At 35.8% G+C, this 14677-nt stretch overlaps 1 protein-coding gene across 8 annotated transcripts in view; it reads left to right on the forward strand.

The window, feature by feature from the left end:
* Positions 1-531: 531 nt before the first annotated feature.
* The window catches only part of LOC131147825 (serine/threonine-protein phosphatase 5), a 70334-nt gene continuing 56188 nt past the window's right edge, over positions 532-14677 (forward strand). Inside the window, exons 1-5 of one of the 8 annotated variants that reach the window (XM_058097422.1) lie at positions 532-746; positions 2194-2298; positions 2384-2475; positions 3714-3883; positions 3959-4030. In XM_058097422.1, the coding sequence (XP_057953405.1) occupies positions 2406-2475; positions 3714-3883; positions 3959-4030 (312 nt within the window). In that variant the 5' untranslated portion in view covers positions 532-746; positions 2194-2298; positions 2384-2405. Of the gene's footprint in view, positions 747-2193; positions 2476-3713; positions 3884-3958; positions 4031-14677 lie in introns of all 8 variants that reach the window. The other 7 variants (XM_058097419.1, XM_058097424.1, XM_058097420.1 and 4 more) reach the window with 7 other exon arrangements.

A 14677-nucleotide genomic window follows, 5' to 3' on the forward strand; every position in this document is an offset into this window, starting at 1 on the left:
CTATCTAATCACAAGTGAATCAAGAATGATAAAATTATCATTTGATTCATTTTTTCATATATACTTGACCTTGACTAGCAGTCAATTAGCGAAAAGTTTATCTTGTCACTTGAGAGGATTTTTTTTGTTAGTTTTCAAAAATATAGTGGGTAGAGTGTCATTTCAAGAAAATTGAGGGGTGTTGTTGAATTTTATCCTATTACTTTATGTTAAAATAACGTTATTAATTTTAATATTAATTTAAATTAATAAATAATTTTTTAATTATAAAATTAAATTATGTTTCATTAATAATTAATATATTAAAATATATAATAAAATGGTCATTAACTTTTTTTATATTTATAAAATTAACCTCTCTTATAACTTATAAATGGTTAAAAAACAATGTGAGATTGTTTAATTGACCTAAATAATTTTCAAAAAAGTAATTTTGTTTTTTTGTCTTTTTTTTGTAATAGTGTTTAAAATAAGTGCTCTCACGCGGCCTTATAAGTATTTATTTAAGAGGAAAAATATAAAAAAGATAAGATAAACACGCCTCCTCCCTCCCTCCCTCCTCTCGTCTCCAGATTCTTACCTACTATACTATTTTCAGTGTTCGCAGCAGCCTCCGCGGCTCAATGCATATAATCAGATACATGTACATAGCGACCGTCTTCAACTAGGGTTTCTATTTTCGCTCTCTCTTTTCATTCGTCCCTCCCCGCGTGCGTGATACAGCGAACGCAGGAGGATTGCCTCAGGTACTTTCTCTTCTGACCTTTGTGCCTCACTTCTCCTGCCACTGTACCATCCGTAGCTGTGCCTTGTCTCTTATCTACCTCGGATTGTTATCGTTCCATATTTTGTTTGGTTGCTGAGAAAACATATTAAAAAAGGAAAGAAAATTGAACCATTGAATATTGCGGTTATTAAAAAAAAAGAAAAATAAAAGGCCGTTGTTGAAACTTCTTGTTGAAACTTACCCATGTGGTCATTGTATGCTTTCTCGGGCGTCAAAGAATATTTGAAGATCCTGATCCTTCTGTGCTAGAATCCTTCATTTTCTCTGCTGTCAAACGGGCATAACAGAATTTCTTTAGTCCGGTGGGTTCAAGTAGTGTAATTTTTTTTTTTTTGTTTAGCATTTTGAAAGAACTTCTTGCTTTTAGGATCTAAATTCGATACAGTTTTTTCTTTTGAAAGAAATAGAACTTTCAAAATGCTGATCCTACTGTGTTGGTGTCGTAAAGATTATGGGGATAGTGTTAGCATAGCCTTTGGTGGGGGAGGGGGAGTCAATTTTTTTTTTGCTGAAATATCAGCAAAAACTACATTCGTGGGCATCTTTAGAGGTTGTTTCTTTTTCCTTTGTAGTGAGACATACACGGTGGGTAGAATTGAAGAGCAACATGTTCGCATCTTGAATGTTCAAGATTCAAATCTACTGAAATCAATGATTTATATATTTGAATATTTAGCATTGCATGTTGTCAGGAACTGATGCCTTCATTTAATTATTTATATGTCTTTTTTTTATTAACTTTGTTGTTAAATTTCAGTTTCAGTTCATAGAAAAAAATTGTAGCTCTTGCATGGTGGCCGGGTGGGTAGAATTCAAGAGCTACATGTCCGCATCTTGAATGTTCAAAATCAAATCTACTAAAACTAATGACTTTATTCATTTATTTGAATTTTTAGTATTGTATGTTTTCAGGAAGTGAGGCCTTCATTTAATTATTTATATCTTTTTTATCAACTTTATTGTTAAATTTCAGTTTCTGTTCATAGAAAAAAATTGAAGCTCCTGCATTGAATTAGTCAACATTATGTAGTTTGATTATTGTTATCTGTTTATTTGTATAAAATTTACACATGGTAGATTCCAATTATGTTGATAAAAACACTGCACTGAAGAGGTGCTGCATATAGCAATGATTGAAATGTTGTTAAATGTTGCCCATGTTTGCAGCAGTTTGCTTGCATGCTTATGTTTCATAGTTACCTGGTAAAATATGATTTTTTTTTGGTGTAGAGATGCAGCTTCTATGATATTCATGCCTCTGTAGATGCATCAATAGTTGAACTATTGATAATTCTTGTTTTTAAATCTTTTGATCTAGTATTATTTACTTTTGACAAATTGTTAGCCAACCATTGAATGTAACCAGAAAAGCATTTTGAAGTTCTGATGAAATTTGATATGAGCAGCCATTATCATCGATCATTTGCCCACTTCTTGCGCCCCTCTTGTCCTGCACTGATAATCATGGGTGCTGGTTATATTTTTTGTACCTTATTCTTCTAATGGGACAGGTAAGTGGTGTGCATAGGAGGACATTTGAGTGATAATGGACATTTTACGTGGAAACTATTTGAACTGATTTTACCGAAGTGATAGTTTCTTAAAGGTTGTGATCAAGATGGAAATTGAAAATTCGAATTCCTCCCAAGCTGAAGAAATCAAACTCCGAGCAAATGAAGCATTTAAAGGTAATGATTTTTTGCTTCTGAATGTTTCTTTGTAGACATCCATTATTACCTCTTTTTATTTTTTGCTCTCTCTCTCTCTCTCTCTCTCTCTCTCTCACACACACACACACACACACACACACTTGCAAATGGAATCTGTTCTGTGTTTATCAAAATTTCATTTGGTAGAAGGTAGTATACCAAAGCCAAAAGTAATTATTCAGCTTGATTCCAATTTACAGAAACGACTCAGAAGGTTTTCTTCTACCTAGGGGTGCAATTGGTTCTAAATGGTTCGGTTTCATCCTAAACGGATGACTGAACTGTAATTCTTGGTTTCTGATGATACGAAACTGTTACCAAACTGAAAACTGCAGTTTGGTTGAAATGGTGACTGGCGGTTCAATGTTTTGGTTTTTCATTGGTTAATGAACATTTACAACTTATACTTTGGGCTGCAGCTGCATGCTTACTGCCCATTGAAAGCAAGCCCAAAGCCTACTGTAATTGCTGCTTTGGCCCAAGCCCTTGGTGATGAAGCAGAAGGAGTCCAGCTTCCATTTCACAAGGGGAATAAGGCTCTCAAGTTTTGTGTGCATTCAAATGTGGGACAAACAGACAGCTTCTGCACTGCCTTCTGAGGTGTGAAGGAACACGGGAATGAAGAATTATGGAAGTTGTCCCACATTGTTTATGGAGTAGGAAATAGCCCGCACCCGCATTTATAAATACTCCATCCCTATTTCAAAGTCATTATTTGAATCTAATCTAAATAAAAATGAAGTTTACTAAATTATTTGAGTAAATATAATTTTCAGAATTAACATAGAAAGAAATAAATTAAAGTAATACATATTTTTTTCGGTTTTCAGTTTTTTCCAGCTTGGTTCATTTGTAAAACTGAAAATGAAACTTAAAACCAAAAACCAAATTTAAAAGTTTAACATACTGAAACCGAAAAACCAAGTCGAAATGTCAAAAGGTTCTGTTCGGTCCAGTTTTCTTGGTTTTTTGGTATTTTTGCACACCCCTTCTTCCGTCCTTCTTTACTAGCTTTTTAATGCCAACATTGAGGTTAAATAGTCTGAATGTAATAATGACACTGCAATACTTCTTTTTTGCCTGATTGGAGAATCATTGTTTATTCACATTTTTATGGACTTATTATTATAAAGAGAAGTATTACTCCTTTGCTGGCATTGCATCAATGCTGCTTTCTGCTTATTCAATTGTTCTGGCTCTGTAAATCTGTTTTTCAGCTCATAAATATTCACGGGCTATTGAATTGTATACACAAGCAATTCAAGTAAATGGTCAGAATGCTGTGTACTGGGCAAACCGTGCATTTGCCCACACAAAATTGGAAGAATATGGTAGTGCAATACAGGATGCATCAAAGGCGATTGAATTTGACCCCAAATATTCAAAGGCATGCTTCAAATTCTGACTTTTCTTGTATCTATGCTTCAGGTGATTTTGTTCTGATTGTTTATTTTAATTTCAGGGTTATTACAGGCGAGGTGCAGCATATCTTGCCATGGGAAAGTTTAAAGAAGCATTAAAGGATTTTCAACAGGTATTTCTATCGAGGAGGCTTTTTGAGCTACCTGAAAATCCTTGTTTCATTTTCACTTGTGTCTACACTGTCTTCAGTTGTCTGTCTTGACTCTTGAGTAATTAAATGAGGATTGTTCAACTTTATTCTTCTGCGCTCAACTAGTTGCCTATCAAATGCAAGACTATTCCATTAAGAGTCAGTGTGATATATGCTGGGTGACGGCATTTTTTGCTGAAAGAATTTCATTAGTTGATATGTTTAAATTTATGTAAAATTGTATATTCCTATTCTGTGTTTATTCGACTTCTCCACAATATTTCCTTCCTGGTGTGAATGTTGCACAAACATGTGTCTGCCCCCCATTTGTACTAGGCATTATTACATTATTATATTATGATTTCAAAATGTGAATTGTTAACCCTATTTTTTTAATTGTGAATTATCAGTGATGAATTAGAGAATAGCTTGAAACAGATTAATACTTACTATAAAAATCTATTTTCAGAATTAAGAAAATAGCATAAGAGCAAGTTTAGGGACATAAATCTCGCGATCAACATTCAACAAAAATCAAAATGTATCCATATATCCAAATATCAACCAGAATCATCATGTTTAATATCAGTGTCACCACCACCACCATTACTATCATCATCATCATCATCTACCATAACCATCCCTTCTTCTTCTTCCTTTTTTTTTTTCCTCACCATCATCTGCAATTGCTTAAATCTCTTCATCAACAAGTACTTTCTCCTTTCCTACTCGTGCTAGCTTGTAAGTTTCTGGGTCATATAGGCAAAGATAATAATCATAATAATAATAATAATAATGCAATTAAATAATTAATAAAAATTTCACTTGTGTGATTATATAACAACAAACCAAGTTTTAAATCCCACTAGGTGGGGTGGGCTACATGAGTTTTCTTTCGCCAATTTACAAGGTTGTGGGTAATTTCCTTTGACAATTCTGGCTGTCAAATTTTTACTATCCCATTTCAAGTTACTTTAGGTCTACCTTTACCTCTTCTATTGTCCCTCACAGTAGCTAGATCCTTCTTCCTCACTAGTGCACTTTTTGACCTACGTTGCACATGACCAAACCATTTTAGTTGCTCCTCCCTTATCTTATCTTTTACAGGAACTACGCATAACTTATCGCTAGTGTGTTCATTCCTTAATTTATCCTTTATCGTTATATCATCCAGCTTAGCATTCTCATCTCGGCAACTTTTACTTTCTGGATATGTTGTTTTTTTAGTTGCCCAACATTCTAATCCATATATCATAGCTGATCTTACAGCTGTCCCATAGAACTTCGCTTCTAATTTTAAGCGTATTCTATGATCACATAGCACACTTGAAGCACTTCTCCATTTCTTTACTCCATCGTACATATCCTTAATGATGTTAGCGTACCTACAACAAACGCTTCTTTTTTCCCCTAATACCTACCATAGAACTTTCTTAGGCACCCTATTATATTGTTTCTCTTAGTCAAGAAACAACCATATGCAAGTCCCTCTTCTTTTCCCTAAACTTTTCCACCGATCTTCTTAAAAGATATATAACTTTTGTAGTAGATCTCCCAAGCATAAAACCAAATTGATTTTTTGTGACCCTTATATTTAACCTTCCCACAGTTTCATTGTATGACTCATAAGTTTATTCCATGATAGTTATTTCAATTTTGAATATCTTTTTTATTTTTGTATATAGATATTAAATTGCTTTTCCTCCATTCGTCTGACATTTTCTTAGTTTTTATAATTGTATAAATAAATTAGTTAACCATATAATGGTGTTATTACCCAGGCATTTCCAAACTTCAATTGGATGCTATCCAGTCATATAGTTCTTCCATTTTTCATCTTTTTAAATGCAAGCTTAACTCCATTAACTCCAATTTTGCAAAATTTTTTCATATTTTTAGCCTTTTCCTTATTTATCAACTCTAAGTTTAATTCTATTTAATTTTCATTAAATAGCTTATTAAAGTGACTTCGCCATCTTTCTTTTATGTCTTCTTCCTTAACCAAGACAATATTATTCTCACCATTTATACATTCTACATTATCTAAGTTCTTTCTCTTTCTTTCTCTAGCTCTCGCAAGTTTAAATGTCTCTTTCTCCTTCTTTTTTATCTAATCTAGAATATAAATTATTATATAATCTATGTTTGCGTCACTAATGACTTTTTTTTGCAGCTTTTCTCGCCTCTTTATTATTATTTTTTTTTAGCAAAAGGAATATATTAAGAATGAGAATAGAGAAAGTTACTAAGCTAGGGCAGGACAAGATATCCCCAAAACCCAAAAAACAAAGAACAAACAATAAAAGTGGAAAATCATAAAAAAGAAAAATAAAAAAAAATAAAAAACAAAAAAAATCCTAATTAAGAAAACCCCTATTAAAACCCTTCCTTTTGTAATTGATAGAACTTTGAAGCCTTGCTAATTCCCGCTGAACTTTATTAGCTTACTTCTAGTAGCTCCATCCAATCGAATTTCATTCCCTGCATGATCAGTCATCCACAATCCCATTCTATCCAAAAGATTTTGAACAGCAACATCTTGTTAACTGATCTTCTCCATAGGACTAGGAAGTAGCCCGTCCTTACGCTCTGATTATTCACCAACATTCTGCTCACTAATCTTCTCCACAGGAATAGGTAGTACCCCATCCTTACGCTGATTACTCACAACCAAATTCTGACCTAGACCCCCCTTCTCAAAGATAAAAACATCCTCTAAACCTTCAAGTGGAGAAGGGGGCACATGAGAAATATTTCTTCACACATCTGGTGAATCGGACCCATAATCTAGATTTTTGTGTATCTCATCCAACAATAAACCACTATCACAAGCAAAATCACTTTCAAAATCACTGCCCTTATCTGAGACAACCTCCCATTTTTTCTCCCCGTAATTTTTTTCACATCTCTCCATATCAACCATAGAACATTTTTGAGATTTCTCAACATAAAAATTCCCATCATCATCTATTTTTAAAAATTTTCCTCCTTGCTAGTTTGACCTCATTGAATTGTTTACAAGCAGATTTTTCTTGTCTTTCCCCTCCTTCTCTTTCCACCCCAACCTTGATTTAGAAATTTCCCCACCTTTGTTTGATGAATCTTCAACCAATATTGTATGCTGCCAAATGCACCATACAAAATCCTCCCCCCAGCCGATTAAGAATAGACAAACCATTAGAAAATCATTGTGGCATCTGAAGAAAACCTCACCCACCTGCTTCAATTTTTGATTGTGTTCGAGCACGAATATATATAGCTTCTCCCCCACTCTGTGCAACCTCAAATTAGAGATCTTTCCTTCGATCTGAGTGGAATGCTTGCGTAAATCAACTGCCATTTTGTAACAATTCCATAGCACAATAAAAAATGAAAGAGAAAAGATGGTTTTGTGAGAGAGTAGCTAGATGGTTTAGCCTTGAAAGCTTTCCATGTTTCTACATTTTTGCCATTATTTACACCAAATTCTCAGTTTTATGGTTTTTGAACATCTTGATCCCACTACCAACTTTCTTTGCTATCCAAGAATCTTCTCTTGATTCACCTAAAATCTCTTTTGCTATCTTTTTAATAGATCTAGCTTTCCTACTCCCAAAGAGTGTTTGTATCTTCATCAACCCCTATTGTCCAATCATCATTTTCGATAATTTTATCTTTAAATTTTATTATTTTTTCTCTCTTTGGGTTCCAGCACCTAGTTCTTTTGCACTGATTTATATTATCCTTTCTCTTCCCATTTAAATACATAAATCTAATGCTAAAAACTCTATGTTGCTTAGTTAAGCTTCTACTTGGGATAACCTTATAGTCCTTACATGTTAAATAATCTACCTAGATTAGAAAAAAATTGGTGAACTTTTATTTTGTCCACTTTTGAAGGGTATTAAGTGTTCATCTTTCTTCTTAAAGTAAGTATGCATTGTAATAAAATCATATGACATGGTGAAGTTTATGATCATATCCCAAACTCAATTTTAACTCCATATCCTTGGCCTCCATGTATTCTGTCATAACCTTTATTATCTTGTCTAATTTGTCCATCCAAATCAACTCCGAAGCATGTTTTATCAATCCTTGATATCCCTTGTATGATACTATCCTCAGCTTCCCATAATTGTTTCTTTAGGTTTTTTGCTAAGCCTATTTGAAGAGCATAAGCACTAATGACATTTATATATTTTGACCCAAGACTATCTTTATTTTTATGCTTCTATCCCTTACTATTTTGACATCTACAACACTATCTTTAAAGTCTTTGTCTACAATGATTCCTATGCCATTCTTATGTTCTTCTTTTCCACTGTACCAAAGTAGTTGAATCTTGTTTTTTTAATATATCTAGCTTTCTCCCTTGTCCACTTAGTTTCTTAAAGGCAAATTATATTAATTTTTATTCTAATCATTGCGTCCACTATCTCCATGCTTTTACCTATAAGTCTCTATATTCCAAGTTGCTAACCTAATCCTAGTCTCCTGCACTAACTTCTTTATTTGACCACACCTAGAATGATGCGGGAACCTTTGCATATTTGACACTATACCCGAGTGCCAACATGACATGTCTTTGGGCCATGACGTAGACCACCCTTGCCCATTTTTTGCTTCATCCAGGTGGTATAAGTGCAACATGTTGCTTGTAGAGACGCCACAATGAATAATTGGTAAGGATTCATATCATAGAGATCAGACAAGTTTTATGTTGGCTGTTAGCTACCTAACACAACCTTCCTCCTTTACTTGGGCTTGCTATCAAATGTGTGTGAAAAGATTAGGATATTGAGTGCATCATAGGCAGAGTTACTTGTGTGATTATAGTGATAAAAATACACAATTGTTTCATTTTTTTTGCTTGGTGCTCCATCATCGATATTGAAGCATTCTTGAACATCAACCCACAAGTTATCTTTGGTGGTCTTTCCTCTCATGGTAATCCACTCATGATCTGATTTCAAATTTTGATAAACAAAGTGGATCATATAAATCCCACCTCTCTTGCCTAATCTTTCAAGTTGAATGTTGTATTCTATAAATGCAAGTGCATTTGACCTTTTGTTGCTCCAAGTAGTTTCTTCCTTTAGAGTGCATACATTCAAAAGTCCTTCAATTCATTTTACATCCTGTAGCACTACTTGTGAGGCTTATGACACGTATGGCTTACTTGCTTACCTTTTTTCTTCTCCCACCATAAAGCTACTGTTGAATAATTGGGTAAAATGGAAGACCTTATCCCAATGATAGGTCTTTCCCTCCATTTATAATATATGTGAAACTACATACTAATTGATGTAGGACGGGTAAGGGTGGCCTAGTCCTACAGTTCAACCCTCATAAGCACATACATTCGAAACACTTTAAATTAAGAATTTAATTACTCAAACATAAACACCATAAATCATGCTATATTTCACATGTTCAAGGATTTTGAAAAGGTGTATGATGCTATTCAGAAATAAGTCCCAAGAGTTCTTTCACAAAGGAATCAAGTTATATGCAATAAAGATGTTATTCAAAATTTCAAGAATTTAAGTTCATTTGTTAGCAAGCAATATTCTCACAATTGATTTTAAACTAGAAAATATCAATATTGCAATCTATGGATTCAAAGGGCTTATTAAATATGGAATTTCAGATTTCCAGAAAAGGATTACAATATAAAATAGGGGTTCAAATAAGTGTTGAGATTACCAAGAGAGTTGTTTGGATGATTGTGACGCTTTTCAACACAAGTAGTCAACGCCTTAAGTTCTTTGTACAAGCTTTGAAATACCAACGAACGCAGCAATGCAATGGAGTGATGGTGGCTGTGTGGGGATATGAAGGTGCTGGCCGTATGGGTGTATTTGGGTGGAGGTCGTGTGGGGTAAGAGGGAGGTGATGGAGATGGAGTCGCTGGATAGATAGTGGTCTCTTACCACCTGATCTCCGGAGAGAATGCGTAGCCTCACACTACACATTCAAAATGATTGGATAAAGCTAACAAGCTTTAGCAAAGGAATTTCCTTTCAATATTTCAATATTCAAACAGCTTTTGTTCGTACAATGAAGGGATACATATAGCTAGCATTTTTTTGGGGGGGGGGGGGGGGGACAAAGCATTAAGAAGCTTAGCTAGCATGGGGGGATAAAGATATTAAACAACTAACAATTCCCACACAAGCATGGGAGACACAAATAATAAGGACACCAACTTACTAGACACATTAATTACTCTTACAAGTTACTAACAAAATAAATGCTCCAAGTTTCTAGACATAATAAATACTAACACAACGTACAACACACACAACTTACTAAGACATGCACATGCAAGCAAACAAGTTGTCTTGTATGATTACAAATTAAATATAACAAAAGATAAAAAGGAGCCCCAATCCGTGTGGGGCCCATTGGAGCTGTGTGGGGGCCCACATGGGTCTTTTTGTTTTAATACTTCACTTGGATCTTCTTGTACTGAAAGTCTTCAAGTATGATTTTCCATAATATCATGGGTTCCTGCAAAGATAGTTATGAACTAAAGTGGACATCTGGAGGCCGTCCACGTGTCACCATGTCGGCGAAGGAAAGGGGTAAGGCCTGCTGATCCCCATCATCTCTCCTGGGCCCAAAAGAATTCTTCTCCGTAAAATGGAAAGCGAAGCACTGGGAGTACAATTCCGGGTTAAGACGAAGGAGGTCTTCTTTCAAAATCTAGCTACCCTCAGAAAGTTGTTTACCTCTCCACTTGACTAAGAATTTTTGGTATGAACTTGCTCGTGTGAACATTGTCTTGTAATCCAAGATTTCTTCAATTTCATCGCGATTCTTAGGTATGTGCAAAGGTGGGGGCAAAGGCAATTTAGGGGTTTCGGGTTAATGAAGAGTGGAGAACGGGGTGGGACCACCTGTAGGGTTAGAACTGGAGGGCTCCACAAAAGAAGATGCTTCAAGAAATAGAGTTAGATCCTCAACATTAAAAACATTGCTTATGCCAAAATCAACAAGAATATCAAAAATGTAAGCATTAGAACTTATTTTCTTTAAAATTTTGAAAGGACCTATTTTCTTAGCATGCAACTTTCTTACCTTTCCTTACAGGAATCCATTCGGGACGAATATGGATCCTAACCATATCACCCTTTGAAAATTCTTGTAACCTGCGATGAATATCAGCACTAGATTTATAATGTTCATTGTTTAGGTTAATCTTCATTCTTATTTCGGAGTGTAGGTCATGTATGTGCTTAGCAAAAGCATTGGCTTGTTCACTGACTTTAACCTGTGGAGGTAATGGGACAAGATCTGTCGGCTTCCTAGGTTGATAACCAGTGACAACCTAAAATGGGCTGAGGCCTGTGGTTCTATTTACTGAGCTATTGAATGCAAATTCAGCCATCGGAGGACACAAATCCCATGAACCTATGTTCTCACCTACTAGTCATCTTAATAGGTCTCCCAAACTCGTATTGACAACCTGGTTTGGCCATCAGTTTGGGGATGATAAGCACTAGAAAACTGAAGTTTAGTACCTAACATTGCCCACAAAGTTTTCTAGAAGTAATTGACAAACTTTACATCCCGATTAGAAACAATGGTCTTGGGAAGACCATGCAATCTCACAATTTCTCTGAAAAAGATGGATGCAATTTTTGAGGCATCACGTGTTTTGTTACATGGAATAAAATGGGACATTTTGGAAAATCTATACACGACAACAAACATAAAATCATTCTTCCTAGCAGTCCTAGGGAGTCCTAAAACAAAATCCATGCTAATATCTTGTCAAGGGGTATGGGGTACTAGTAAAGGAGTGTATAGACCAGTGTTCTGCTTTCTACCCTTTGCAGATTGACATGTTCCACAATGAGATACAACTCTCACGACATCCCTTTTCAGACTAGGCCAAAAGAACCTATCCTCTACCATAGCAACGGTTTTATCCCTACCAAAGTGACCTGCAACATTGCTTGTGTGCAATTCCCATATCAATTAGTCACGCAGAGACGTAGAGGGGATACACAACCTAGTTCCTTTGAATAGGAATCCTCCATGAATCGCAAAATTTGGATGGGATCCGGGTAGTCCTTGTAACATATCAGAAAAGATGTCACAAAAATCTGGACATTGAGAATATTATTTCTTGATACTCTCAAAGTCTATTACTCTCACTTCCAAAGTTTGTAAAGTGGCCACTACTCGGCTTAAAGCATGAGCAGCTTTATTTTCAACACCGGCGCAGTGTTTGAGCACAAAAGTGTACTATTGAATATACTTAATCCACTTTACATGCCTATGATTTAGTTCTTTTGAGTGCTTAGGTACCTAAGGGCTTGGTGATAAAAAAAGAGTACAAACTTCTGTGGGAGTAAGTAATGTCTCTAGTGCCTTAAGGATTGGACCACAACATAGAATTCTTTATCATAGGTAGAGTAACGCTGCTTAGCATCATTCAACTTTTCGCTGAAGAAGGCAACAGGATGACCCTCTTGACTCAGCACTCCTCCTATGCCAACACCGAAAGCATCACAAGCTACTTCAAATGGTTTTTGAAAATCAGAGAGGTATAGCATAGGGGCTTTCGTCATCTGGTCCTTAATGTCTAAGAAGGCTTTGGTTGTAGCTTTGGGCCACACAAACTCTCCTTTTTTAAGACAATTTGTAATGGGTGCCATGATAGCACCGAAATTCCTATTGAATCTTCTATAGAATGTGGCTAACCCATGAAAACTTCGTGCTTAATGAATATTTCTAGGAGTAGGCCAATTTTGGATAGCCTTGACTTTCTTAGGGTCAACATAAATACCGCTCTCAGATACAACATATACTAGAAAGGTTATCTGAGGAGTCATGAAGGTGCACTTTTTCAAATTTGCATACAACTTTTGTTCTCTTAGAACTTCAGACACGCTTCTTAAGTGATCTAGGTGCTCTTTCCTTGTTCTACTATAAATCATGATGTCGTCAAAGTAGACAACAAGGAAATGCTCAATGAAGGGTCTCAAAATCTGAGTCATCACTCTCATGAAGGTGCTTGGTACATTGGTATGACCAAATGACATTACTAACCATTTGTACAAGCCATCTTTAGTCTTAAATGCAGTATTCCATTTATCTCCAGGTCTGATTCTAATATGTTGGTATCCACTCTTAAGATCAATTTTAGAAAAAATCTTGGAACCAATCATTTGATCCAACATGTCATCCAACCTGGGTATAGGAAATCTATATTTGACTGTGATTTTATTGTTGACTCGACTGTCAATGCACATTCTCTAAGTTCCCTCTTTCTTTGGAGTAAGAAGGGCGGGACATGCACATGGGCTTATGCTTTCCTGAATAAATCCATCACTTCTCAACTCTTCAACTTGCCTCTTCAATTCCTCATGTTCTTTAGGATTCATCCTATAGTGAGGCAATTTGGGTAAAGATGATCCTGTAACAAGATATATAGCATGTTGAATATCTCTCATCGGAGGTAATTCATTCGGAGGTTCAGAGATAACATCATTAAATTCAGCAAGTATAGGTGACACTTAATGTGGTGTCTCATGTTCAAGAGTAGAGGAGTCATTTTCCTTGGTTACCACGACATAGACAACCTGTGTCTCCTTACTCTCTTGCTCAAATTGCTTCTTGCTTAGAACATGCAAAGAAGTTCCAACCTTCTCTCTTCTTTTCAAGTTTTTCTTTTCCTCGTCTTGTTGTCCTTCTTGGGCTCTAGAGGACTCTAGACAATCTTCTTTCCATTGCACCTAAAAGTATAGGTGTTGGCTCTACCATTGTGTGATACATCAAGATCATACAGCCAAGGTCTTCCTAATAGAATATAAGCAACATCCATGGGAAGGACGTCACACCAGATTTTGGCTTCATAGTCCGCAATCTTGATAGGGACTAGACACCTATGGCTTACAGGTGTGGTTGTTGCATTTACCCAAGCAACCTTATATGGATTGGGATAAGCTTCAACTTTCAATCCCAGTTTTTCTGAAGCTGATTTTGAGATCACGTTCATGCAACTTCCACCATCGATGATCATCTTGCAACTCCTATTTCCACACTTGATGTAAGTATGAAAGGTAGAAGTTCGGTGCCAATCCTCTTGTTCTCGAGGGGTCACCATGATACATCGCATAACATTTATAGTTGCATTTTCTTCCTTTTCCATGGATAACTCATCCTCACTAGCTACTTCTTCGGGGATATAAGGATGTTCCTCTCTTGACTCTCTTCTTCATCCTCTCTTTCAATTGCTAAGTTCCTAGTAGGGCATTGCTTAGCAAAGTGACCTTTTTTATGACACTTGTAGCACATATTATTTCCAGAAATTTGTTTAGAGGACCCATTAATGGGAGCCTTTCCTTTGTCTAAAGGTTGCTAGATAGTGGGATTGCTACCTCTTGAAGTGACTTGACCCGTGTTGGTAGGTTTAATCCTCTCATAAGATGTGGCTTTTCTCTGTAAGTGTCATTGGAGGTGTTTCCAAATTTTCTTCCCATTTGAGTTTTACTCATCTGCTGATAATCATGTGCTAAGTTAAATGCATGCTCAAGGGAGTCAATGTGATGAGGAAACAATTCTTTCCTAAGTTCAGGTTTCAAGCCAATCCTAAACCTAGAAATCTGTTGGCTAATGCTCTCTTCTACTCCACAT

Source organism: Malania oleifera, chromosome 2 (assembly GCF_029873635.1).
Source record: "Malania oleifera isolate guangnan ecotype guangnan chromosome 2, ASM2987363v1, whole genome shotgun sequence".
Classification (NCBI taxonomy): domain Eukaryota; kingdom Viridiplantae; phylum Streptophyta; class Magnoliopsida; order Santalales; family Ximeniaceae; genus Malania; species Malania oleifera.